The sequence below is a fragment of the Hylobates moloch genome, unplaced genomic scaffold (genome assembly GCF_009828535.3).
Source record: "Hylobates moloch isolate HMO894 unplaced genomic scaffold, HMol_V3 SCAFFOLD_28, whole genome shotgun sequence".
Lineage (NCBI taxonomy): Eukaryota > Metazoa > Chordata > Mammalia > Primates > Hylobatidae > Hylobates > Hylobates moloch.
Window position 1 is genome coordinate 3,533,350 of NW_026652303.1, and position 27,935 is coordinate 3,561,284.

General features: G+C 47.6%; 1 protein-coding gene across 1 annotated transcript; it reads left to right on the plus strand.

Annotated features, from left to right (window-relative positions):
- Positions 1-20,433: 20,433 nt before the first annotated feature.
- On the plus strand, positions 20,434-26,263 carry LOC116463173 (UL16-binding protein 3-like). The gene is made up of 5 exons (XM_032146163.2): positions 20,434-20,521; positions 23,320-23,583; positions 23,809-24,081; positions 24,767-24,895; positions 26,132-26,263. Exons 1-4 carry the CDS (start codon positions 20,434-20,436, stop codon positions 24,871-24,873), a joined length of 732 nt encoding a protein of 243 aa, XP_032002054.1. The 3' UTR covers positions 24,874-24,895; positions 26,132-26,263.
- Positions 26,264-27,935: the final 1,672 nt, after the last annotated feature.

Sequence of the window (27,935 nt, forward strand, 5' to 3'; positions counted from 1 at the left end):
TTCTATTGATTATAAATCACTCAGTCTGTGGTATTTTGTTATAGCAACACAAACAACAAAGACGCCACCAATTGCCTCTCACATTTACAACCCAGTATGTGTGACTTCTGCTCTCCTCCCCTGGAAATGCCAGTAACATAGAGATTAGCCAATTTCGTTCATGACAACTTACTCAGCAATCAATTTAAACATCTATACATATTTAATCACAGATCTGCTTGTAAATCGATTTCCCATGAAAACTTAAACTGGACAGGATTTGACAGTCACTCAGATTCTGGTCACTTCTGGGGGTGCAGAAGAGCAAACAACAGGCTTATAGCACAGAGAGGCCCCATTTGAATCCTGATTCTGCCTCTTTCTGGCTGCATCAGTTGGGTTTTCAGTTGCAAACAGTAGAACCCATCTGTAGCCGAAAACCAGCCTATTGAAAGGGAGCTTATCAGGATGACGGGAGGGCTAGAGATCCAGGCTGGCCAACGGCAGAAGCCCGGTGAGGCTGGGCCCAGCCAGGGTGATCACAGGAACATCCTAAAGGATGCCACCCTTGCCCCACTGGGCAGTCGACTCCCTGCTGAGCAGCATCCTGGATTCTCCCCGCCTCTCCTTTCCAAGTCAGCGTCCCGGGAACAGCATCCAGCGCTCATGCTCAGGCCATCCCCTGCTGCCTCCCTGTTGGAGGCTGAGAGAGAACATCTGCCCTGCAGGCTCCACCCTCCCACTATGGCGCTTAAGGGAGCGCCAGGCTTCACGTCGTGCAGGTGCCCCATGAGTGGTAACCCCCTCCCCCTCCCCCTTCTCCTCCCTCCACCACTGATGGCTGTAGCTCCTCCAGTCTACCAGACCCTTGCAAACAGTCCAGCTCCTGCCCAGCCTCTGAGAAGCAGCAACTGGCGGCAGTCATCCCACCCTGACACTTCCCCCTCTTTGCTGCTGTGGCCGCTTGCTGTCCCCTGGCCACAAGATGCGAGCTTTTCATAGAGTCCCTGAGTGGTTCTATATTGCTGGTCACAAAAGATCTTTGGTTGATTGGTTGGTTGGTTGGTTGGTTGGTTGGTTGGTTGGTTTTTTGAGTTTTTTTTGTTTTTTTTTGATGGAGTCTCGCTCTGTCACTCAGGCTGGAGAGCAAGTGGTGCAATCTCTGCTCACTGTAACCTCTGCCTCCCGGGTTCAAGCGATTCTCCTGCCTCAGCCTCCCGAGTAGCTGGGATTGATTACAGGCACACGCCACCACATCCAGCTAATTTTATTATTTTTTATTTTATTTTATTTTATTTTTTAGAGACGGAGTCTCACTCTGTCGCCCAGGCTGGAGTGCAGTGGCGCAATCTTGGCTCACCGCAAGCTCTGCCTTCCGGGTTCACGCCATTCTCCCACCTCAGCACCCTGAGTAGCTGGGACTACAGGTGCCCGCCACCACAATCGGCTAATTTTTGTATTTTTAGTAGCGACAGGGTTTCACCGTGTTAGCCAGGATGGTCTTGATCTCCTGACCTCGTGATCCGCCTGCCTCGGCCTCCTAAAGTGCTGGTATTACAGGCGTGAGCCACCACGCCCGGCCAATTTTTAAATTTTTAATAGAGATGGGGTTTTGCCATGTTGGCCAGGCTGGTCTCAAACTCCTGACCTCAAGTGATCTGCCTGCCTCGGCCTCCCAAAGTGCTGGGATTACAAGTGTGAGCCACCTTGCCCGGCCTGGTTATAAAAGATCTTATTAACACTGGGCTACAAGTGAAATGATGGAAAGACAACAAATCAGTTGCAGGAAATACTCTGAGAATTTCTTTTAGAAGTCATAGGGACCCCAGAGAGAGCATTTCATTTGATGACAAGTGATCTGGGTTCAAAAGCAACCTCTGTTACTAACTAGTGTGACCCTGGGCCTGTGCATTCACCTTCCAATGTCTCTTTCCTCACCTAAGAAATGTAGTAAATAATATCTCCTGAGCAACCTGCAACACGAGAGTCAACAAGTTCCTCTCACAGAAAGAGCTGCACAAACAAAGGTTGTCTTTGAGAGGGCAGAGGGAGACCTGTGCAAGGGAAGGGCAGGGCTGTGGAGGGCGTCTGACCTTCCATACGGCCCCTGCTCTGCTCAGTTCAGCCCAAAGGCAGAGCCAATACAGATTCCCCGGCTACTGGCACCAGCACGCCTACTTGTAGGGGCCTGTCCTTCCTACAACAGCAGTGGGTTCCCAGAATCCTGCCTCCCTAAAACTATATTCACTCTGACTACATAGCTTTCAAAGTACATGTTCTGATGCAGTAGGTTTAAAAATCAGCCTTTTTGTACGTCTTTTCCCTTTGCTGTGGTTCTATCATGCAGGGCCTCACTGGGAACTGGCTGATACAGCTCACACTCTGTGAAGGACTTGCAGCTCATCCCAGATGACCACTTATACATTCTCACCAACCACATATGAACAGAGGAGCATCCTGTAAAAAGACCGAACCCATGCCCTCCCCTGTTCCCCAGCCTGGAATGAAGTAGCCACATTTACAGAGGAAAAAGACATAAAAATCAGCTTTTTCAACACTCTCAGCACTATGGGTGGTTTCTTTCTAAAGCCAGAAAATTTGGTAAAAATGAAGGGCAGCTTAAATTTGACATGGTGAAGCCAAGGGAGAGACAAACATATTTATCCTAAGCAGTACTGCAGCAAGTAAAGTATTATTGCTTCCCTTCTTTGAAGATACCTCCAGCCACCATTTTCTCAGAAGTCTTAACTTCTGAATTAAAGTAATATGTGTGGATATGAATTTATATGCCCACGAATATTTATAATTCCAAGATGCAACACTCACACTTGCATTTTCTAAAGTCAAAGGCATGGAAATGTCTGTGACGCTGTGTTGGACATCAGATAACTTGCTAGCTGCGTATCACAAAGGAAATACAAAGAAAACAAAGGATCTACAGTTGTTAACTTAATGTCCCCTGTCACTCAAGGGACTTTTGAGAAACACAATTTATAACTGTATTAATCTTTTCCAAACACAGACTTTAAAAATAAGCAATAACCTACTCTGATAATAACTATATAGCTATGACAAAGTCACTCATTGAATCGTAATTTGGTTAGTCCTCTTCCAGGAGGTTCTACGATAAAACTTGGCTTTATATACAGGATCACAGACTTTTGGAGACTGATGAAGGCTTGTTCCATTCCCTAGTTTCATATTCAGATGAACAAAGTTGACCTGGAACAGTCAACTGGCTCGTCCAGGGTCACCCAGCAATAGTGGGCGAGGGAGAGCGGAACCCGCCCACTACTCTGACACTGGCGTCCCTCCATTGCCCGACCTGTATATAGCAAGAATTAATTTATTATCACCCCATTTGCTCCACGGAAGATGAAATACATAAAAGGCACCATACCAGGACCAACAAAGCCTACCTAACAAAAAGAGACAGGTCACAAAGCATTTGGCAGGAACGGAGTCATTTCAGGTGGTGACGGGTTTTAGTCTAATTTATTTCTGAGTGAGGAAGATGCATTGATTCATTTTTCTGTCAACCTAGTCAGACCACTAGCTTTTCATCATCATACATATCCATTTGTTGCATGTTCTTACCAACGCAAGCTCCTGTTCACAAGTATTTCAAACATCAAGATTTTAAAATGTGTCTTGAACCTAAAACCATTTTTATCATCACAACCTCAACTTATAAACAGGTTGTGTTCAGAAGTCCATTTGCACATCATTTTTGTTTTATTTATTTATTTATTTTTAACTTTTTTTTTTTTTTTGAAACGGAGTCTCACTCTGTCGGTGGGGCTGGAGTGCAGTGGTGCAATCTCTGCTCACTGCAAGCTCCACCTCCCGGGTTCACGCCATTCTCCTGCCTCAGCCTCCCGAATAGCTGGGACTACAGGTGCCCACCACCACGCCTGGCTAATTTTGTTTTTGTATTTTCAGTAGAGACGGGGTTTCACCATGTTAGCCAGGATGGTCTCAATCTCCTGACCTCATGATCCGACCGCCTCCGCCTCCCAAAGTGCTGGGATTATAGGCGTGAGCCATGCGCCCGGCCTATTTTTAACTTTTTGAGACTGAGTCTCACACTGTTGCCCAGGCAGGAGTGCAGTGGCATGATATTGGCTCACTGCAATATCTGCCTCCCAGGCTCAAGCAATCCTCCCACCTCAGCCTCCCAAGTAGCTGGACCATAGGTGCACACCACTATGCCTGGCTAATTTTTGTATTTTTGGTAGAGATGGGGTCTCACCATGCTGCCCAGGCTAGTCTCGAACTCCTGAGCTCAAGCAGTCTGCCCACCTCAGCCTCCCAAAATGCTTGGGATTAAAGGCGAGAGCCACCACACCTGGCCTTGCACTTCATGTTTAGAACCTACAACTTACTTTCTACCAGAAAGGATTCTAAAAATAGAAATTAGGTGCCCAGCCAGGTCTTCCCGAGAGTCTAACCCACAAAGCCCATAGAGTCACTCAAGTGACCCCCGAAGCACCCAGGACCCAGGAATCTGAGCCCCTCCTCTTTCCTGCTTCTCCTTCATTCAAGTGAGGAGAGTAGTAGGAATCCAGCCCTTTTCCTCTCCCAAAGTCCACGAAAAGGAAAACCAGAGAGCACACCTGAAATGGAACCTCTTCCATGTGACTGAGAGCCAGTTCAGCCACGGTGTGGCCAAGATTTTCATTTGGATTCCTCCTGCTGCTGGGGGACAAACGGCTCCCCTAGAGGCTCCTTCCTCAGACCAATTGGCTGTGGGCCTTTTGCACTGGAAATTCAGGAAAATCTTGTAATACAAATCTAGCTGACAATGAAGGTTCCTGAAAATTCTACCACTCTCTTCCTAATTCCAACAAGATAAACAGTTTATACCCGCCTCAGTGAGATAAATACGGGCTTCGGAGCCAGACAAAACACGAGTCTAAATCCCTGCTAGTGTCTCTGTGAGACAGCGCACATGCAGACACTTTCCGTCCTGGTGTCCGGTGCTCCCCACGCTACGGAGCCAATCTCCCTCGGGAGTCTCCCTCCTCCCAGCAGCATTTCCGGTCACCAGATGCAATGAAAAAGGAGAGAAAGGTAAAGTGAGAAACACTAAACAAAGGAATGGTGATATGGCACCGGTTTCTCTTAGGGCTTAACTCTTCACAGTGTCATGGGGTGAAGGTTCTGTGATCCCCGCAAGACCTGGGACTCCCTGCTCACCAAGCCCCATTCTCACTTGGCTTTCCCAAGTGTGCTGAAAGGAAGGATCACAGATACTTGGGAAGGTGAAAGAATAAAACACACTCCACCAGTCTGAGCTCCATCCTGCCTTTAGAACTACTGATAAACATCAGGGATTTTTCTGTGCTAGCAAGGAGGGACATAAGTCTAATCATGCACATCTGTTTTACAAAGTTATCCATCTCCTTCTCCCAGCAAACCCTTCTGATTTGAGTTCTACTGCAAATGCCAACCACCTCTGCAGGGTTTCCCATAATGCCTCATTCATTCAGCAGATGCACATTAATCACCTATGATGTGTTCATCACTGTGCCCAGTGCTAGAGTCACCAACCACAGGCCATGCAGATAAGGCAGAGGGCAAGTGTGCTAGCTTGAGATTGGACTTGCTCCTGGGCAGCCCACCTCCGTTCCTTACCAAAGTGCTTTCAATTGCTGGACTCCAGGCTTCAGGCTCCACCTCTTCATACAGCCCTTCACAACTCCACTTTTACATGTCTCTGTCACCGAGGGACTGGGACATGCAATCCCTTGCTTGAGTCACATGGTTGGTTAGTAGCACAAGAGGAACTAGAATCATGGACCCTCCTACGCTCCTCGCTGGACCACTAGACCAGGCTTCCTCTGAATTGTCTGCTTGTTCAAGGCTGGGGTTGAAAGTAGGAAGACATAGCCAAAGTTTAATGGAAGAAGGAAGGTGTATGAAACCCAAATCACATTCACACATCAGTTTTCTCCTTGTGCTTTAGTTTCCTTGGATGTGAAATGAAATTGGTAAATGAGAATCGGGTCTCCAGATGATTCTCCTGAACTGCCCCCCTGGCAGAAGAGCAGGAGTATTTGTTTTGCTCCTAAGGACCAAAACCCAGCCCACAGCAGCCCTCTACAAAGCAGTAATTTTTTGATGTTCCTTGTTTTCATTGAAAAAGAAAATCATGTCCAATTCTGCATTTTACACCATAGTACAGTTGGATTTGTTTTAATATAAACAAATATGAATACGCTTATCCTGTACAAATTTTTGACCAAAATGAGTCTCTGGGGCAATGCACCAGCTGACCCTGTGGTTTCTTGCACTTTTGTCACTCATCTGAGTACTAACGGGTACATGACTCAGTGCGAGATGCGGAGACTTACACATCTCCTAAATCACCCGCACATCATGCAGGCCTACACTTGAGCTTCAAATAAAAAGCTGGAGAGTCACACTCAGGTTTGATAATGAGTACCGAGAAGAGATCAATTCAATAATGATTTTTGCATTTATATGTGCTCAATATAAATGACCTCCCCCTTGCACCCACACCAGCCTGGCCCAGGACCCAAGTGACCCCTGGAGGAGGTTCAGTCAGGTGCCAGGCAGAGTTGTCAGCTGGAAAGAAACACACCTGCTCCCGCTTAACAACTAGCATACCGTGGATCTTCACAATAATGTGGAACAATGAGGGATTGCTTTTCAATGTTTAAAATCACTCCATCAGTTACTAATCACTAAGAAGTTTATTGTCAACTTCTTGTGAAAAGCAACCACTCTTCTTTTGATAGCTCTTAGTAACCAAAACTTTTTTTTTTTTTTTTTGAGACGTTGTCTTGCTCCATCGCCCAGGCTGGAGTGCAGTGGCGTGATCTCAGCTCACCGCAAGCTCCGCCTCCAGGGTTCACGCCATTCTCCTGCCTCAGCCTCCCAAGTAACTGGGAATACGGGTGCCCGCCACCACTCCCAGCTAATTTTTTGTTTTTTTTTTTTTTTTTTTTTTTAGTAGAAACAGGGTTTCACCGTGTTAGCCAGGATGGTCTCAATCTCCTGACCTCGTGATCCACCCTCCTCGGCCTCCCAAAGTGCTGGGATTACAGGCGTGAGAGCCACCGCGCCCAGCCAGTAACCAAAACATGTTTACAATCGTGTTTAAGCACTTCCTTTTATAGGGTAGCTAATGAACTGTGCAGGTATCTACTCAGATTTTGGAATTTTTGTATGTCCTCTCTGTAGGGTGGATGGATCCCTCATCCATCCACTGAGTTAGAACTGGAAGAGTTTCCAGCCTTCTGATTTTCTGAACACGCAGTGCCGAGGTTAAGATGGAGGGCAGGAGTTAGTGGGAACACTTTTGTTATATATGAGGCTTCATTTGCCTACACTTTCATCATTTCTGAACCGCCATAGGGCAGTTTATTGTATTATAAAAGTCATTTGCATAAAAATCTTCATTTGTTTTCTTGAAATTATGTTAACAGAAAAAACAGCACATGACAGTATAAACACCTCTCACACAAACAGCTATCAAGAGATAATTTAAATATTTTCTAGGGAGGCCGAGGTGAACAAATTGCTTGAGGCCAGAAGTTCAACACCAGCCTGGCCAACATGGTGAAATGCTATCTCTACTAAAAATACAAAAATTAGCTCGGTGTGGTGGTACATGCCTGTAATTTCAGCTACTGCGGCGAGGGGGTGGGGGTTGGGGGGGGCGGCTGAGGCAAGAGGATTGCTTGAGCCCAGGAGGCAGAGGTTGCAGTGAGCTGAGATTGCCTGGGTGACAGAGAGAGACCCCGTCTAAAAAAAAAAAAAAAAAAAAAAATTAAATTTAACAGTTATGAGGGCCTTTTTTCTATGAAGTTGCCTGTATTTCCATTTTTTTCAAAAAGTATATCTCTATTGGAGTTAAAAATGGTTTGATGGAATAACAATATTTCAACTAATTGAAACTATATTTTAATTATTATCCATCTCCAATATTTATTGTAGTCCTAGTGTACAGTTTGTTGAGCCCATATTTTCCTTGAGGACTGAAGTCACTGTGAGTAAACTGCCACAAGGTTATTTTATTTCTGGAGGTTGTCTCCCCTAAGGACTGTGAAAACCTGTCATCTTGTCAGGCTGCCAACATGGACATTTTCTCATTCACCAAGTAGGAGAATTCTGCAGGCACTTTTCATTATTTAAGAATTCATGGCCGGGCGCCTGTAATTTGGGAGGCCGAGGCGGGCGGATCACGAGGTCGGGAGATCAAGACCATCCTGGCTAACACGGTGAAACCCCGCCTCTACTAAAAATACAAAAAAATTAGCCGGTGCGGTGGCGTGCAACTGTAGTCCCAGCTACTCGGGAGGCTGAGGCAGGAGAATGGCGTGAACCCGGGAGGCAGAGCTTGCAGTGAGCCGAGATCCCGCCACTTGCACTCCAGCCTGGGCGAGAGTGAGACTCCGTCTAAGAAAAAAAAAAAAATTCACAGCAAAAGATAAAAGCTTTTATTTTTGTTATTTATTTTTGTTTTATGAATGTGGCCCTTTCAGCTTTATAACAACAATCCAAATCAGTGTGCGAAAACCACACACAACCACTCTCCCGAGGAACACACATCCAGGTAGCCGAAGCCTGAATGAAACAGTATGTTTTCCCTTGGTTTTCATGGAAGCCTCAGGTCCTCCTACCGCCTCCCAAGGCCTGTGCTCATAGCTTTTCTAGCCCCTAGGAGACTGGACCCGGGCAGCCCGCTCACCTCTGCCTCGCTCTTTAACTGCAGCGCCCTCTGGTGTACGTCTTGATTTTAGCAGCCGAAGTCAATGGCCCTGTGTCATGTTGCTGGTGCGTCCTGGTGGTAGTTTTAGCTTCTGTTTCTCTCAGGTAGCATCTAGAGATAAGTTAGAACGACAAGAGTTTGTAAGAAAAAAAACCAATAAAAACTCTAGAAGCCAGACTCTCCAATGCCCACCATAAAATGCTAAGGAAATAACCTCACTCTCCCCTAAGGACCTGGAGGCATTGGCTTAGGAACTCACCTAATAAATCATTTAGGGCAACTCCTTCATCTGAAAGACAAGAAATCAAGACCCAGAGGAGTTAAGTGGCTTGTCAGGCTGATACAGTGAGTTGGGTTGACCACCTAGGCCTTCTGCTATCTATGATGGAAAGAGCTATAATTCACTGAGTATTTATTACCACGAGCCAAGCACCATGCTAAGTCTATTACAGGCATTGGCTTATTTGAGGCCCACAGCAATATTTTGAGGTAGGTACTATCATGATGCCTGTTTTACACACAGGGAAGCATAAGCTTTGCGAGCGAGACTGAGGAAACGTGCATGCCCCATGTCACACAAACACAGGTTTTGACCCAGGCAGTCTGACTGCAGAGCCGGTGCTTGAAACCGCTACTGATCTTACTGTCTTTGTGGCAATTGTATACTTAGATATGGATATGCACATATGTAGACACATGGATACAGGTGTATGGATGTACATGAATTTACACGCATATGATATATCAGTAAGCAAGATATAGTATCACTTTGCATATTTTGAAACTTAAACCAAATGGTATTATAATTGTATGTACCTGGGGAGCAGATGGCGGAAGGATAAATCCATTCCGTCTGCTTTCTGCTGTGCCTTCCTATACTACAGAAACAGGAAAGCTAAAAACTACATTTCCCAGACTCCTTTACAACCAGAGTCAGGATGTGGTGCAGATTCAGTCACTCTAATGTGGGAGAATTGCAGCAGGGGCCAGGCATCTGCTGCTCTTGCTGCCAAGCCTAGCGGGGGAGATATTCAGGTTTCTGGGCAGCATTAGCTGAGGTTCTGGGCTCTGGTCCCTGGCTCTGAGGTGCTGAGAGCAGGGCATGTGGCGTCCACTTTGAAGCTGAAAATCTTCGCAGGCACAGTGGGGTCTGGAGTAGGCAACAGCGGCTGTGGCTTCTGAGGTGGTAGGTTTCTGATTATGGATGGATTCCTTCCTTGTCTTGGTGGCTTCCCAACTGGCAGTAGTGATGCGCTAAAGAGTCGGCGGCCTTTTGATCCTAGTGGCTCACGTGGGCTTTGGATGGCTTCATGGGGCTATGCAAACAGATATTGGAGTCCAGAGCCTGCCAAGAGTGGGACTGGACCCTCAGAGTAAAGGTGGACTGAAGGTCAACCAGTCTTCAAACAGAAGGCAGTCCAGGTTCAAGGCTTCTGAATGTCCCAAAATATCTCAATTCCTGCAGCAAAATTCAAGCAATTTTATAGCTACCAAGTGCCTGATGTAAGTAAATGAAATTCATTTCTGGAGGAAGGAAATATCATCCTACTTTTTTTTTTTTTTTTTTGAGATGGGGTCTCATTCTGTCACCCAGGCTAGAGAGCAGTGGCACGATCACAGCATACAGCAGCCTCCACCTCCCAGGCCCAGGTGATCCTCCCACCTCAGTCTCCCGAGTAGCTGAAACTACAGGTGCATGACACCACGCCCAGCTAATTTTTGTATTTTTACTAGAGACGAGGTTTCACCATGTTGCCCAGACTGGTCTCAAACATCTGGCCTCAAGCCATCTGCCCCACCTCAGCCTCACAAAGTGCTAGGATTATAGGAGTGAGTCACTATGGCCAGCCCATCCTACACTTGATATTCTTTCAACAGCAATTTTTAAAACATTGTATCCAGAACATAGACAAAGATAACCAACCACATGGGGAGATAAGATAGCAAAAATGAGAACCAGCTGAAATGTGCAACAGAAACAGAAGATACATGGAACCTCTAGATCAGTACTCTGACAGAAATATAATGCAAGTCACAAGTGTGAGCCACATAGGGAATTTTAAATATTCTAGTGAACACATTGAAAAAACAAAAAGAAACAGATGAAATACATTTTTACAATATTTTTAACTCAATATGTTTTAACTCCATTTTTTTAACCAAAACTATTATTTCAACATGTCATCAATAGACAAATGAATAATGAGACATTTGCCTTTTTTTTTTTTTTTTTTTTGAGACAGAGTCTCACTGTGTCGCCCAGGCTGGAGTGCAGTGGCGCGATCTCGGCTCACTGCAAGCTCCGCCTCCCAGGTTCAAGCCATTCTCCTGCCTCAGCCTCCTGAGTAGCTGGGACTACAGGCACCAGCCACCACGCCCAGCTAATTTTTTGTATTTTTAGTAGAGACGGGGTTTCACCGTGTTAGCCAGGATGGTCTCCATCTCCTGACCTCGTGGTCCACCCACCTCGGCCTCCCAAATGCTGGGATTACAGGCGTGAGGCCACCGCACCCGGCCAACATTTGACATTTTTATACTAAACCTTTGAAATTTGGTGTGCACCATATACTACAGTACATCTCAATTCAAAGTAGTCATATTTCAACCTCTCAATAGCCTCATGTAGCTAGTAACTGCTGGGTTAGACCTCGCAACTTTAGATTTTAGAATTATCTGGCCAGGTGTGGTGGCTCAAGCCTATAATCCCAGCACTTTGGGAGACCAAGGCGGGAGAATCACCTGATGCCAGGAGTTCAAGACCAGTCAGGCCAACATCGTGAAACCCTGTCTCTGCTAAAAATACAAAAATTAGCCAGGTGTGGTTGGGCACGTCTATAGACCCAGCTACTCAGGAGGCTTTATTGAACCCAGAAGCGGAGGTTGCAGTGAGCCGAGATGGCACCACTGCACTTCAGCCCGGGCCACCCACGAGACAGAGCAAAACTCTGTCTCAAAAATAAAATAAAATAAAATAATTATCAGGCAGGGATTTAAAAATAACTATGCTTACTATGTTTCAATAACTTAAAATGAAAAAACATCAATAGAAAAAAATTCATTACTTCAAATGTAAGATATATGGGCTATGGAATAATCTCTAAGTATAAAACTAAATAAATAACTGGAATGAAAACTCAGCAGATGGCTTTAATAGCAAATTAGACAGAGCTGAAAAGAGAAGTGTAAACTGGAAGGCAGGTCAAGAGAAACCATTTGGAATGCAGTACAGGAAGACCGAAGGGTGGAAAAATTTAGAAGAGACAGTAAAATTCAGAAGCCACAGCTGCTGTGGTGGACACTGTGGAAAGGTTCACCCCACATTTAATTAGAATCCTAAAAGGACAGGTAAAAGACAACATAGAAGGCATATTTTGAGAGACAATGGCTGCGAATTTTAAAAACTGGCTAGGAGGCTGTTGTCAAATTGTCTTTCCTATTGATTGTATTTTATCAACAGTTGCTTTTAAATTTTTCTCTTTTAAGTTGTTCTCTTCAAAGATATTCTTCTTGAAGACGACCTTTAAGACATTCTGCAATTTCATCACAATGCACCTAGGAGTGAATTTATTTTTATTTATTCTAATTGAGATTTGTTATGTTTCCTAAAATTGAGAATCTATGTCTTTCATAAAATCTGAAAAGTTCTTAGCCATTAGCTCTTTGAAAATTTCCTCTCCCTCATTTTCTTCTCTGCTTTTGGAAGTCCAATTAGAGGCAGGTTAGACTTTTTCATTGTACATCCATATCTTTACACTTCTCTCTTGCAGTTTCAGCATGAAACTCTCTCTCTCTACCAAATTTTGAATGATTTCTTCAGATCCATCCAGTTCAGTGACTTCATCCTCTATTTAACATGCTGCTTTATCACTGTGTTGAGTTTCAAATTTTAATTAACATTTTTCATTGCTGTAAGTGCTGCTTGGTTTTTTCTATTTTAGATACAATTAGTCTTTTTTGACAATGTCTCAATATTTGCAGTGTGTTTTATTCTTTTATGTCTTTAATGATTTAAGGATACATATTTTACTATTTTCTTTGTAGTTCTAATATCTGTAGTTCTTCAGGGCCGAACCTTCTCTGTGGGATTGGCCCACTCACTTACTGTGGTTTGACTTTTGATATATTCTGTAGGTTTCTGAGCTTTTTTGTGGCTTGGCTTTTTTACTGCAGGAAACCTCTGCTGCCTACGTGAGGTTGTGTTCTGCAGAGATATTATGTTTGATTCTGTTCAACGCCTGTGGATCTCCACAAGCCAGGATCATTTTTGTTAATTTTTTGGCTTGCACATTCCCGGAGCAGTCAGGTAGAAGACATTCTAACCCTCAGGACAGCTGCAGTGATGAATCCTCGGGGCAGAGTGCTTTACTGGATTTTACATGCACAATGCTGCTCTCGCTGGTCATCATTGTTGCTGCTGTGGCTCTTTGTTAGTTTCTTGGGTAGAAGAGGTACCTTAGCAAAAAAGCTTTGAAAACAAGATTTGAAATAACTTTATTCTGAGCAAAAGATTTTCCTGGTTTTCTTGCTCTGTTGTTGCTATGTCACGTGGTGCCTGCCAGTTAGAGCTAAACAGTCAGTTTTGCCGTTTCTAGGCAGAAAAATGCTCAAATCACAAGTAAATGTCTAGGTGTCCCAGGAGGTGACTCTGGTAATGTGTATTTTCATTACTCATTTCCACTCTTAAAGGCAAAATTCTCCTGACGTTTTAACATTTTCTAGGGTGCCATCCCGTATGTTGAATCCAAAATTGATGATTTCTTCTCAAAGGCAGTGTTACCATAATTGACACAGTTTAGATACATTATAAAAAAGTATTGAAATCTATTCAACATTGTTCATTAAGCTTCTGTTAGGGTCATAAAATATCTTGTCATGTCTGATTAACTCAACTAAATTCAGTTTTTCAACGACACTGCTGTTCTACAACGTGCTATTTATTGTTAAAGCCTAGAATTTATAAGTGTTTCCAATGACTGAAAGAGATTGGGTATTTTACTAAGATATCTATTACAATTATCTTCAGTTTAAGACTGTGGGCCGATTTTATGAAATCTATACAATATAGAAATGATAGGAAGTAAAAATGAATTTAATATAGTTCCAGCATTCATTTTGTCTAAAAGCCAATGTCCAGTGAAAACATTGCTGTTTTTCTCCTCTGCAAACCTGAAGCAAGCACTGCTAGAAATGTGATTTTCTACAAAACTGACAGGTTGGTAAGATGATTCATGACTGAAGTAATATCATTCACCTGTTTAACGTTTATAGCCTGGGAACATGCCTTATAATATGGCCAAATGCCTACAAGTTTCAATATGCTCCCAAAGATAAGAGACTTTAAGCTCCTATGATCACAAAGGAGTATTGTCTGTAAATTACGTCTCAGTAAGTTTAATATTTATAAAAGATAGAAGGAGAGAAGACTAGCAGTAGTTGAATAAGAAAAAAACAATAAACTTGTCCGATCTACAAGTGCATCTATGAAAAGGTAGGTTAAAGTACAAACCATTCTCCACCTCCTTGAGATGTGACTAACAGCCTGGAACGGTACAAATCCACTGGATGAAGACAGGAAAGAAGCTCAGGCTTCTGGCTCCCTCCCCCATATTACCCCAGAGAAACAATGGAAGGAAGAAGGAAACACTTGGCCCTCAGACTACACAACAGCAACCCTGGTTGCAAGATAACAACGGAGTATTCTTTCTAAAATATGAAGGAAAAGAACTTGAGCCTGGAATTCTTTATCCAGTCAAATTCTCATTTAAATAGGAAGGTATCTTTTCTGTTGCAGCCATAACAAATTGCAACATACTTACCTGCTTAAATCAGTACATCTTTATTATTTCACAGTCCTCTAGTTTGCAAGCCTGAGATGGCTTGATTGGTTTCTCTGCTCCCAGTTCCTCAAGGTCAAGGTCAAGGTGTCCACCTGCTGGGCTCTGATTGGGAGGTTCTGGGAAGCATCTGCTTCCAAGTGCACTCAGGTTGCTGGCAGAATCCAGTCCTTGGACCTGTGGGACTGAGGTCCCAGCTTCCCTGCTGGCTGTCAGCTGCAGCCCTTCCCTAACTCCCAGAGGCCCCTCTCCAGTCCTGCTCATGGCCCCCACATCTCAGACCCAGCAACAGTGCATGGAATCCTTCTCATGCTTAGAATCTCTCTGACATTGGATGCATCTTTCTTGGCTCCAGCCTGAGAAAATTCTCTGCTTTTTAGAGCTCATGTAATGGCACTGGGCCCACTCAGAGAACCCAGGAAAATCTCTCTGTTTTAAGGTCAACTGATGAGTAGCTTTAATTATGACTGTGCAGAGCCTAGACTAGCAGTGCCTAGACTCACAGTACCTAGACTAGCAGTGCCTAGACTAGGAGCAGCTGGTTTCTCTAGGCCCCTCACCCCTTTCTATCTCCATCACCTTCTTCCTGGCCCCCTTTCCTTTCCCATTTCCATTCCCACTTTCATACGCATTCCTTCTTTGCATAAAATACTGGATTTTCCTGCCGCTGGTACGCACCAGGCTCAAACAAACAGGCTAAGACAGCCATTAGTTGTCCTATCATCAGTGTTTTCTAGAACATATTGTTCTAGAAAGGTACAGGAAACTTGAAGGGGCAGCTGCCGGATCCTGCCCACCACGGTGTATTAGAAATACTCAAAACGTAGAAAACCTGAAGGATATTTGCCTCCTAAGATCCAAGTTGGAAATAGTTTAGAGGAAGGTGCCTCAATAGCCAGAGAAACACAGGAGATACGACAAGAGAACCTAGGAGGACAAGTGACCAAGGAATCTATTCCAGATTACTGTTATCTCACAACAAGGGGAAATGTGAAGTTGGTACCACAGAAACAAGGAAGTGTAGCTAAGAATAACCAAGAATTACAGCTAGGAAAGCTATCAGGAAAATGGGGCTGGAGGTGGCACGCGAAAGGGATAGGAAAACATGCTGAGACTTCTAAAATTAGGAATAAAACAAAACCAATAATACCAATAAATGTGACACATACTGGTATGAGTCATAGGTTAAGGGCGGCCACCCAGAGAAGAAAACTAGAATGTATAACTTTCAAAGCAACAGAAAAAAACCCTCAGTATACTAAATGGAACACAGGTACGGAGGGGAAATGCCAGCATTAAAAAACACAATAAATACATGTGGACCAGGCACAGTGTAATCACTGCACTTTGAGAGGCCAAGGTGAGAGGATCGCTTGAGCCCAGGAGTTCAAGACCAGCCTGGGCAATATAGGCAGACCCCATCTCTACAGACAAATATAGAAAATTAGCCCAGTGGGTGGCGCATGCTTGTAGTCCTGGCTACTCGGAGGCTGAGGCAGTAAGATGGCCTGAGCTCAGGAGTTAGAGGCTGCAGTGAGCTATGACCACACCGCTGCACTCCAACCTGGGCAACAGACGGAGATCCCATATCTTAAAAAAAATAAATAGGCTGGGTGCGGTGGCTCATGCCTGTAATCCCAACACTATGGGAGGCAGAGGTGGGTGGATCACGAGGTCAGGAGATCGAGACCATCCTGGCTAACATGGTGAAACCTCATCTCTACTAAAAATACAAAAAAAAAAAAAATTAGCCAGGCATGGTGGCGGGCGCCTGTAGTCCCAGTTACTCGGGAGGCTGAAGCAGGAGAATGGTGTGAACCCAGGAGGAGGAGCTTGCATCAAGCCGAGATCGTGCCACTGCACTACAGCCTGGGTGACAGAGAAAAAAATAAATATAAATAAATAAATAAATAAATAAATAAAATAAAAAAGATGGCAGAGCTAAATCCTAAACAGTAGTAATTACAATAAAAGTGAATTACTAAACTTATCATGTAAATCACTGGAACTCCCAGGTTGGATTTTAAAATATTGAATAATGTACACTATTTTCAAAAGACAATGTTAAATGTAAAGATTAAAAATAAAATGTGCTGTATCTGCGAAGAAAGGCTACTTTTTAATTTTTTTGTATTTGTTTCTTTTAGCGACTACAATATGCTTTATTGTTCTTGGAAAGGGCTCAGGGTTTGGCTTTAAATCAGGCTGCACGCTTTTCATCAGTCTCACATCGCTCTCCCCACGCCAAGCTGGCTCTAGCTAGCAACGTCACATTAAATCTCAGGGCAACCTTCAGGAACTTCCAGAAGCCTCCCCTCCTCCTGACCCCCTGCAGTCCAAGACCCTCATATTTGCCCACACCCCTGCTTAGGGTCCAGCCCCAGAACTCACCGCCCCGCCCCGCCCTGCCCCGGACCAGCCTGGCAGCAGGAGCAGAGGCTGGAGGCAAACACCCAACTTCGTGCCAGCACCTGTGCCACTGGGGACCCAGGGTGTGACACACCCAGAGGAAGCAGAGGGCCACTGCGTGAGTCACCCTGGCCCTCAAGGCTGTCAAGCTCCAGTAGCCCCACCCCGCCCACTTGCAACTCCAGGCCATGGAGCAGGAAATGCTTGAATCTTTGCTACCTCTCAGACCCCAACCCTTCTTTTCTCCTTCTCTTTCCTCCTGGCCCGGTTATCTTTTCCCATTTCCATTCCCACTTTCAGACTCGTTCCTTCTTTGCTTAAAAGGCAAGTATTTCAGCCATGTGCGGTGGCTCACACCTGTAATACCAGCACTTTGGGAGGCCAAGGTGGGAGGATCATGAGGTCAGGAGTTAGAGACCAGCCTGGCCAACATAGTGAAACCCCATCTTGACTAAAAATACAAAAAAACTAGCCGGGTGTGGTGGGGGATGCCTATAATCCTAGCTACTCAGGAGGCTGAAGCAGGAGAATCGCTTGAACCCGGGAGGCGGAGGTTGCAGCGAACCTAGATCACGCCACTGCACACCAGCCCGGGTGACAGTAGGAGACAACGTCTCAAAAAAAAAAAAAAGGCAAGAAAAAGACAAGATTTTCCTGGCCCTGGTGCACTCTAGGCTCAATCCAACCAACTGAAGACAGCAGTTTGCTGTCCGTCATCACACTATGTTTTCTAGAAGATTCTATCCTGATGAAGCACCCCCAGACTGGTTGAAAACCAGAGTTACTCTTCCTTGGAAAACCCAGATGGAGATTCAAATTTCCAAGTTGGGGCCGGGCGCAGTGGCTCACGCCTGTAATCCCAGCACTTTGGGAGGCCGAGGCAGGCAGATCACCTGAGGCCAGGAGTTCGAGACCAGCCTGGCCAACATGGTGAGATCCTGTCTCTACTAAAATTGCAAAAATTAGCCAGGGGTGGTGGCAGGTGCCTCTAATCCCAGCTACTCAGGAGGCTGAGGGAAGAGAATCGCTTGAACCCGGGTGGCAGAGATTGTAGTGAGCTGAGATCGTCCCACTGCACTCCAGTCTGGGCGACAGAGTGAGACTCTGTCTCAAAAACAAACAAACAAGAAAACAACAAATAGAACCCAACAACTAAAAAAAGAAAAAAGGCAAAAAAAAAAAAAAAAATTACCAACCTCGATGCTGCCACCTTCAGGCCGCTGGGGGTTACAACCTCCGCTCCAGCTCCCCTCTGAACCTGTGCTTTTCCTCTGAGTCCCATTCACTCCCACAACTGTCTCATTCATTCACTGGTTCACTCAGCCTCCAACCACCCTTAAATCATGTCAGGCTCACCAGGTGACGGAGAGAAAAATCATCCTCTGTGGGTCTGAAAAACATGCCTGAGTCCTGATGGTGGGTCTTGCTTTCATTTCCTCCCCCTCACAGCGCCCCCAGGGCCATGAAGAGGCCACAGCCTGGGCTCAGAGATTCAGCTCTCCTCAGGGTGGGCCTGGCATTTGCTGACTTCAGGGAGGGCGGCAGCGCTCACAACTGAAATAGGAGACCTGCCCTGGGTCCTTAGCATGTGCAAGGACAGGGTTCCTTGTAGAATCTGCTCATTTCATCTGTGTGCATCGCATTTGTCATTTTCCACATGCGGACATCCATGCCTAGAAAGCTGAAGAACCTTGCACAGGAATATTCAGCCACAATATCAGCTGATTTCCATATCTGAATGCATGATCTCTAGATCCCGGCCATTACAATAACATTTGGGCCACTTCTATTCCCCTCCTGGGCAGGCCTGAGTCTGGTGGCCAGATGCCTGCAGCAGGGGTGAGGCAGGAGGGCCCAGGTGTGCACAAAAGCCCCTCCTCCTGTCACCTGGCTGTCCTGCTTGGAGGTCTCCTGCCAGCCTCCTTCTGCCTTCCTCCTGTTCCCCTAGTCACTGGCCCAGGTCACCTGGCCTCAGGGGTGGGGCTGCCAGGGCCTTCCCAGAGGCCTCCTCCCAGGACTAACCTGGGCTCCTGCCCCCAGCCCTGTACGTGGGAGGCTCTTCTCACACACAGATCCTGGGACCCGCCAAGCTCTGCCCCTCCCAAATCTGAGAACTGCCCACCCCTGTGTGTCTGTTGTCCTCCAGACTACCCTCCACGTGGCCCCGCCTGCACAGAGGCTCTAGTGCATCAGGCCAGAACCTTCTGGGCTCCTGTGTCCCTGCTCAGTCACAGAGGTGGCTGCCCTCCCATGACTCTGTCCTGAAGCAGAGACAGGCCCTGGGCTTTGTCCAGGCCTCCTCCCCTTTCCCACAGCCTCAGGACCCTCAGGATTGATGGTCACCAGGTGCGGGTGATCCCAACGTGAAGACTGTATAGAGCGGGAGGTCTGTGCCTATTTTTCTCATTCAATAAGGAATGGGCTGAGTGGCTGGGGGCTGAGTGGGACTCAAGATCTCTGCCCACTCCTCACCCCAGGCTAAAGCCCTCCCTTGCAGCCAAGGGCCACTGGGCCCCTCACCTCCCTCTGGCTTCTGCCCACAGATCTAGATGTTTCCATGGTGACTGAGACGAGGATACACTGGGGTTGCCGCTTTGAGGATGGCTGCAGTCACCATCCAGGGACCGGGCAGAGATGCGTGTGCAGCCATGGATTTGGGTGTAGCTGGCCACAGATGAATGTGCAGAAAAGTGAGCCCCACGCATGCGTAGACCCTCCCTCGGCTTCTGCTCTCCATGGAAACACAATTGATCATTTGATTACTGATCACGGTAGGCCACTAGGGCTTTCTTTTCTTTCTTTTTTTTCCCAGAAGTCATAAAGGGATACAGAATATACTCAAAGGCCTCCTCATGCTTTTAGTGGAGAGGCAAAGAAGGTCTGCTCCGGACTGGGAAGCAGCTGCGCCCTGGACGCAGAGGGGCTGGGACTCCGTGGCGCAGGCTGAAGGAGGGCGGGTGTCGCTGGCAGAGGCGGTGACGAGCGGGACACAGCCGCCACTGAATATCCCTGTGCAAGTTTCTTCGCTTTCCTGTGCATCAGTGCTTACATTGGGGTAATAATAAATGGTGTGTTAAAAAATTAAATGAGGCGGTCAAGAAGGAACCGTGTCCTGGCCCGCCCGGAGCCCAGGGTGGAGGGTGAGGGTTGGCCAGAGGGGGCCGCTGTCAGGCCACTAGCCCGGGGCGGGACGAAGCGGAGCATCCCCAAACAAGAGCAGGCATAGGGTCCCCGGGTCCCAGCCTGGGGTTGGACTGGGAAGGGCGGGACGGGGCGGGATAGGGCGGAGCATCCCTCCAAACCTGGGCAGGCGTAGGCTCCCCTGGATCCCGGGGCGGGGCGGGACGGGACAGGGCGGGGCGGGACGGGGCCGATCACACTCAATCACTAGCTGACGTGGGAGGGCCGAAGTGATTCATCCGCCGGTCTTCACATCGACCGCGCCTGGTGCCCCGGCGCTCCAGGTCTACAATGGCAGCGGCCGCCAGCCCCGCGAACCTTCTGCCGCTCGCCATTCTTCCGCATCTGCTATTCGACTGGTCCGGGACGGGGCGGGCCGGTGAGTTCGGGGATGGAGCCTAAGCGGGGCGGGGGCCAAACCTGGGGGGCTGTGGACTGCAGCGGGTTTCAGAGAAGGGAAGGCTTCTTGAAGGACCGGCGCGATCTCCCCAGACTGCCCCCACGCTCAGTTCCGATTCGCTGCTCTTCTTCGCCAGGTCCGCTTCCTGCGGCTGCTGCTTGCCCCACAGGGCAGGAGGGGGGTCAAAGAAGGCGAAAAAAGAAACGCAGGAGGGTAGAGGGGCCAAAAAGCTGCAGAGGGCGAGGTGGGGAGGGGATCCCTGGTGCAACCCCGCAGCCCCACTCGTCCTCGGGAAGGAGAAACCAGAGCCCCCGGAACCCACGCTGGGGTCAAGACAGGGGTGAAGCCAGCGTCACATAGAATAGTCACTAAGCAGGCAGGAGTCAGCAAACCCCTTCTAGAAGCGAAAGGCTGAAGGCAGTTTGGTCCTCGCCTACCATGGGTTCTCTGTCTCTGTGTCAAGTCCTGTCCCTTTGTGGAGCAGCAGTAGGCAAGAGCAACCTGCAAATAGAAGGGAAACCTGATATGGACACTGTGCTAGGTTGCTGACTCCAGATGAGGGCACATGCTGTGTCCTGGCAATTGCTGCCCCATCCCCTAGGGTGTCATCTCCAAGTGGTGTAAGTTGAAGACTCACAAGTGTGTCCCACCCTGCCTGTGGCTTCTGGGAGGTGTGGATGTGATGGATGTGACGGGGAGTCCCATGGTTCCCGGCCTACTGCCCCCCTCCTTTGTTGCTGAGTAGCATTAATGGTCCCCAGGGGTGATTCAGGGACCCTCCCTGAAGCCTCAGGTGTGAGCTGAGGGTGAGGGGGTGTAAGCATGTGGTGTCCTGGGGATCGGAGCCAACTGCTTGTGCAGCTTCTTGGTTCCCTGTGGCCCTGCTCCTGCCCATCCCAGGAGACCCACCTGTGTCTTCTCACTGTGGGCCTATCTTCCTAATGACCTAAAGGGTGAGGAGCACACCCTGTGTTGGGCAGCTCTGAGGCCCTCCCATAGCCGGAGGCCCATCTCCACCAGGGCCCAGGACCACAACAGGAGCCACTTTTAAACGAGGGGATTTCATTGCTGTGAGTGGCACAGCCTTGCTTCTGAGCACTAGCAGACCGCGTTGTGATTCTGTGGTTGGGAATAGCCATGAAATCCACATAGCACCTTTTCCAACCACACATGCCTCTGGGATCTTAGGGAGTCCAGGGTCAAATAGCTGTAGTGGCAGGTCCAGCCACACCCCTCATCACAGAGTGTGTATGGCTGCATCCCAGCTACAAGAGCAGAGTTGAGTAGTGACAGGGGAGGTCATACGACCAGCACAACATATAATAGTTACATTAACTACAAACAGTATCCATTCCCAGTAGAAATCCAGGAAATGTGAAATTACCATCGAATGGGTCTATGAACCCAGCACATCCCTCTAAGCTGGACCTGACACAGGTGTCCATCTGTTACTTTGCTCCAAATGCACCTCATGAGTAACAGGGGAGCAAGTTAATGCTTCACATCCCTGGGAAGAGCTCGGATCGCACACTGTGTCCACTAGGAGTGTCTGGGTATTTGTTGTTTCATGGCATACAGTTACTAGAGTGAATGCCCATCTGGCTCTGTGGGGGAGGCTGAAGGAGTCATTGCAGTTGCTGTGGGGTTGAAGGAGCCCACCGGGGCCTCTGGGCTCTCCTTCTAGTAATGGACTCTGGGTCTGAGATGTGACTCAGTTCTCAAAGCTGGGCAAGGGAGCTCAGTTATTTCCTGAGGTGACAACTTTCAGCCTCCTGGTCATCCATCCTTGCATTTTGTCTTTGTGGTAATTATTTAAATCTAATAGTATCCGGGTGGAGTCTCCATCTCTTTTCGATCTTGGACCCTTTTGTTCTATGAGCCATGGGCATAGCTTTGTAAGACTGAGGTCCCCAGCTGGCATTTGACTTCTCTAATTATTTCCATCATTGCACCCTCCTTCCTGCTGACAGTTGACGGCCTCCACTTGAGATCTGTTATTTCAGGATTTTCCATCCCCATTACTACTGGGAGCCCATTTCAGGAAGAGCATCTCCTACCCCTGACCCTGGCCTTCAGCAACAGGCATCCCTGAGCTTCTTGACAGTCTGCTGCCTTCTCCTGGGGCCTTCTTTATATGCTGGGTAAACAGGAGTCTTCCAGGCTTCCCTTGAGCACAGAGGGTGAGCATTGTTCTGGATTTTCATACTGTAGTCACTCTGGCATGCGCACTTCTCTTAGTCTTTTGTTCCTTCCTGTACAACCTGCCACGTAAGACCTGGGTTTTCTGTTTCATGTGGTGTGGGTCATTCCTTTTTCCAAGATTCCAAGGGTAACCTACTAGCAGATGACCACATTCCAGGGAACTTACCATGTCTTGTTACCCATAATAAATGAACTCTTCCTTATCCGATGTTGACTACGTCGTACCCACTGCACCACGCTCCAACATCCTCAGGGTGCCCTCCCACACTCTCCCGCCTCCTGCAGTCCCCCTGGACCGCTCCTGCAGATCCTGCCATCTAAGTCCTTCCTCCTGTAGCAGGCCTGCCACCTCCCTGGCAGGGTCCTGTGCTGAAGGATGTGAGTATAGGCCTGGCAGAGTGGGGAGATGGACATGTTAGCGACCCATGGTCCCTCCACAGGCAGAGACCACCGTCCAGGAAGAGAAATCCATGCTCTGCCAGCCCAGCCCTTCAGGAAACGCTCTTGGCTGTCACAGTGTTTGGAGTCCTTCCCCCACCCCAACACTCTCTGGTGTTTTTTCTTTTTTTCCATAGACGCTCACTCTCTCTGGTATAACTTCACCATCATTCATTTGCCCAGACATGGACAACGGTGGTGTGAGGTCCAGAGCCAGGTGGATCAGAAGAATTTTCTCTCCTATGACTGTGGCAGTGACAAGATCTTATCTATGGGTCACCTAGAAGAGCAGCTGGATGCCACAGATGCCTGGGGAAAACAATTGGAAATGCTGAGAGATGTGGGGCAGAGGCTCAGACTGGAACTGGCTGACACTGAGAAGGAGGATTTCCCACCCAGTGGTGAGTGAAAGAGACCAAGGACAGAAGGGAGCAGACTGTGGGCTCAGGGGCTGCACTGTGTGTGGGGAGAAGAAATTAGACATGGGACCTCCATGAAGCCCAGCAGCAGGGGCAGGACTTGGAGGAGACAACAGGACCAGATGAGAATGGTCTCAGCATAGGAGGATGTGGGACAGGGAAGAGAATTTGTAAAGACCAGGGCTGATCTCTTTCTGATTGGGGCAGGACCCCTCACGCTGCAGGCCAGGATGTCTTGTGAGTGTGAAGCCGATGGATGCATCCGTGGGTCTTGGCAGTTCAGCTTCAATGGACAGAAGTTCCTCCTCTTTGACTCAAACAACGGAAAGTGGACAGCGGTTCAGGATGGAGCCAGGCGGCTGAAAGAGAAGTGGGAGAAGGACAGCGAACTGACCATGTTCTTCAAGATGGTCTTGAGAGACTGCAAGAGCTGGCTTAGGTACTTCCTGACGCACAGGAAGAAAAGGCTGGAACCCACAGGTAACTGACAAGGGAGCACTGGGAGCACCTTGGAGATGCCAGCGAGTTACACCCTTGTCTGTCAGTGTCTGAGTATGGTGGGTGTGGGTGTATGGGTGTGAGTGGGTGTGAGTCTATGTGTGTGTGAGTGTGAGTGTGTGTTTGAGCGAGTGTAAGAATATGAACCCCTCATGGAGGGCTCCTCCTTGGGGTGCCTATGCTCTCCCTCCTGACTCCTCTTCCTCACTGCACTTGCTTTTGCTCCACTCACTGTGGATTTCTCGCCAGCCTCGAAACTGTGGGCATCATTGTGTTTCTAGACCTTTCTCCTTAGATTTCCCTCCTCCTAGGATTGCTTTTCCTTTCCTCTCCCTTGGTCTGTTTCTGGAAATCCATCAAAACCATCTCAAATGCCAGCCCCGAGACTCTTCTGTCCCCGGCCCTGGGGCATCACCTCCTCTTCCGCCACAGCAGGAGGGTGGGCTGTGCTGTCGCCTTGCTTCCCTCAGCAGCTGTGTGAGCTCCCTGAGGACAGGGGACACCCCCTCTCCCTTCCTAACCCCAGGACCTGTCACAGCTGCTGCCCCACAGCAGGGGAGACAAATCCTCTGCCTTCCAGGATGACCTGGGGTAGCAGGAGCTGAGGAGCCATCTCCTCAGATTTGGGGCGTGGACAAGAGTTGTCACTTTTGTGTTTCCCTTTCAGCACCACCCACCGTGGCCCCAGGCTTAGCTCAACCCAAAGCTAAAGCCACCACCCTCAGTCCCTGGAGCTTCCTCATCATCCTCTGCTTCATCCTCCCTGGCATCTGAGGAGAGTCATTTAGAGTGACAGGTACTGTGGGCAAAACTGTGAGGGGAACGAGAGACAGATGGGTGAGGTGAGAGGAAGGGAAAGGAGAATTCCCAGAGCCCCACCTCTCCCCATAGCCGGGACCTTCTCGTTCTGACATGAGACAGGTGAATGAGACCTGATGTCGCCTGTTGGCAATGACCTTGGCAGCTCAACCTTGAGTTCTGATGGATTCTCGCTGTCAGGGCCAGAGGGAAAGGGAGGGGCCCATACCAAGGCTCAGGGCCTGTTGAGTTCAAGAGGGTTTAGACAATTCAGGCCTATTTCACAGCAGGTTTCTATTTGGGAAGGGTAGTGGTGTGTGGCCTGCAGGCAGCAGGAACTCAGGCATGGGCAGTCTGCACAGAAGGAGAGGAGTAGCATGGCCACTTCACCAAGGACATCAAGGGAAAGGGTGTCCCTGGAGGAGGCTAAGAAGAGAGAAACCTGGGGGAATTCCAGGACGAGGGGGCTGTGAGGGCCTTGGCCCACCCAGTTCCTAAGGCTGCATTCCCAGAGAGAGCACCTTGAGTCCCAGCAGTTAAGGTGGAAGGTGAAGAGTACAGCGTATCCAGGATGAGGTTTAGGAAATGGCCAAGCCCCTTGGACCCATGGGATTCCTGGCTGGGCCCTGGGGCGATGCCCCTGCCATCCCACCTCCTGCACACTCCAGATCCTGAGCCAGCTAATGGCCCTGCCTGGAGCAGAGTGGACTCAGATAGGGCAGCTGAGCTGCTGCTAGAGGTCCATGGTCACCATTGAGCTTGGCCAGGAATGAGTGGGCCGGGGCAGGGGCAGTCCCATTCAGAGCTGTGAGTGCAGCTCCCAGGGTGAGGAGAGGCTGAGAGCAAAGGGGAAAGAAGGAGGTTTGCCTGCAAGCCCACCCAAGGCCAGGGAACATGGATCCAGAGACCTCTCTTTGGACAGGGCTCCCCGAGGTCCTCTAGACTCTTCTATGAGAGGGAGGAGCAGGCCCTGAGTGAGGGTGCAGACCCCTCATTACCAGCCTCAGTTCTGAGCCCCCCTGGGCTGTAACAGGACCTGGGCTGGCTCTGTGGTGTGGTGAAGGAGGGAGGAGGTTGGGAAAGGCTGCACAGCCAAGGGTAGGGTTGGAGGGAAAAACATGTTCCTTATCTGCGGGAGAAGCTCCAAAATGGGGAGGGCCTGGGAGGGATCACCCAGGAGAACAGACCCAGGTTTTTCTCAGCCGCTTAAACCAACGCTTCATCTTTTCTCAAGGTGGAAGATGATATCAAGAAGCCTCTGTTAGCCTGGTCTGGTTCCTGCTGTCCCTTCAGGGAGGCCGCCTGTCTACTCACCACTGTGCCTTTCTGGAAAGCAGGAGTTCAAGCCTTAGCAAGCCCACAGGCCCCAGCAGGTGATGAGAACATTTTAGACTCAACATCTCATGCCACTCATTACCTTTGCTCATGATCCCAGTGGCCATTTTTCTTAACACCTTCTGCCACTTTCTCTTGGTGCTAATGAATGGAATTCCTGAACAAGTTTTTTGTTTGTTTGTTTTGTTTTGTTTTTATTAAAGAATACTTAGTGCTAATGAGGATATGGTGAAATAACTGTCTACTCAAGGACGAAAATTAATATTAACCTTTTGCACAACACTTATGCAATATATATCAACATGTTTACATCATTTGATATAGTAATTCCAATTCTAAGATTTTTTGTTTGTTTGTTTTTATTATTATACTTTAGGTTTTAGGGTACATGTGCACAATGTGCAGGTTTGTTACATTCCTGCACAAGTTTTAACTGAACAAGAAATCCCAGCAAAAAGCATTTTCTTTCTACTTCTTTGATTGTGGAAAAGCAGACACTTCTCTGAAGCGTGACCTTATTCTTCCAAACGGTATGGCTAGTAAAATAGCATGCAGGACTTCAGACCTCGGAGATCCTTTCCATGCACTGACCAAGAATTGTATTAATCCTTTTTATTGTTATAGTTTTTTTACATTTTCTCATTCTGTCAACCATATTGGAGTGAAGTGGCATAGTCACCACTCAGTGTAATCTCCAACTCCTGGGCTCAAGTGATCCTCTAGACTCAGCCTCTAGAATAGCTGGGACTACAGGCGCATGCCACCATGCCCAGCAAATTGTTTTGTTTTTAGGTAGAGATTGGGTCTTCCTATGTTGCCCAGGTAATAAAACTGTAAAAATCCTGGAATATAAGCTAAGAAATACCAATGTGGACATAGGGCCATAGGGCCTGGCAAAGATTTCATGAAGAAGACACTAAAAACAATTGTAACAAAAACAAGAATTGACAAATGGGACCTCATTAAACTAAAGAGCTTCTGCACAGAAAAAGAAGCTAGCAACACAGTAAACAGACAGCCTGTAGAATGGGGAAGCTATTTGCAAACTCTGCATCTGACAAAGGTCCAATATCCAGAATCTACAAAGTACTTAAACAATTTGACAAGCAAGAAGAAAAAACCCAATTAAAAAATGTGCAAAGACATGAACAGACACCTTTCAAAAGAAGACATACAAGTGGCCAACAAACATGAAAAAATGCTCAGTATCACCAATCATCAGATAAGTGTAAATCAGAACTGCAATGAGTTACCATCTCTTACCGGTCACAAAGTCGGAGATGGTGGTGAGGCTGCAGAGGAAAAGAAACAGACACTGTTGGTGGGAAAGCAAACTTGTCAGCCGCTATGGAAAGCAGTTTGGAGATTTCTCCAGGAACTTAAAATAGAACTACCATTCAATCCCGCAATCCCACTACTCGGGATATACCCACAGGAAAAGAATTCATTTTGTCAAAAAGACACCTGCACCAATATGTTCATTACAGTGCTATTCTCACCAGCAAGGACAGAGAATCAATCTAAGTGCCCAACAACAGTGAATTGCATGAAAAAAATGTGGTACATAGACACCATGGAAATCTATGCAGCCACGAAACATAGCAAAATCATATCCTTTTCAGCAATATGGATGGAACTAGAGGCTATTATCCTAAGCAACCTAATGCAAGAAGAGAAAACCACATACTGCATGTTCCCATTGG

Excerpts from the sequence above, each read along its gene's own strand:
- LOC116463173 (XM_032146163.2), top strand. The coding sequence starts at position 20,434 with ATGGCAGCGGCCGCCAGCCCCGCGAACCTTCTGCCGCTCGCCATTCTT. Across the intron at positions 20,522-23,319 it reads GTCCGGGACGGGGCGGGCCG|ACGCTCACTCTCTCTGGTAT; the intron begins GTGAGTTCGGGG and ends TTTTTTCCATAG. Across the intron at positions 24,082-24,766 it reads GAAAAGGCTGGAACCCACAG|CACCACCCACCGTGGCCCCA; the intron begins GTAACTGACAAG and ends TTTCCCTTTCAG.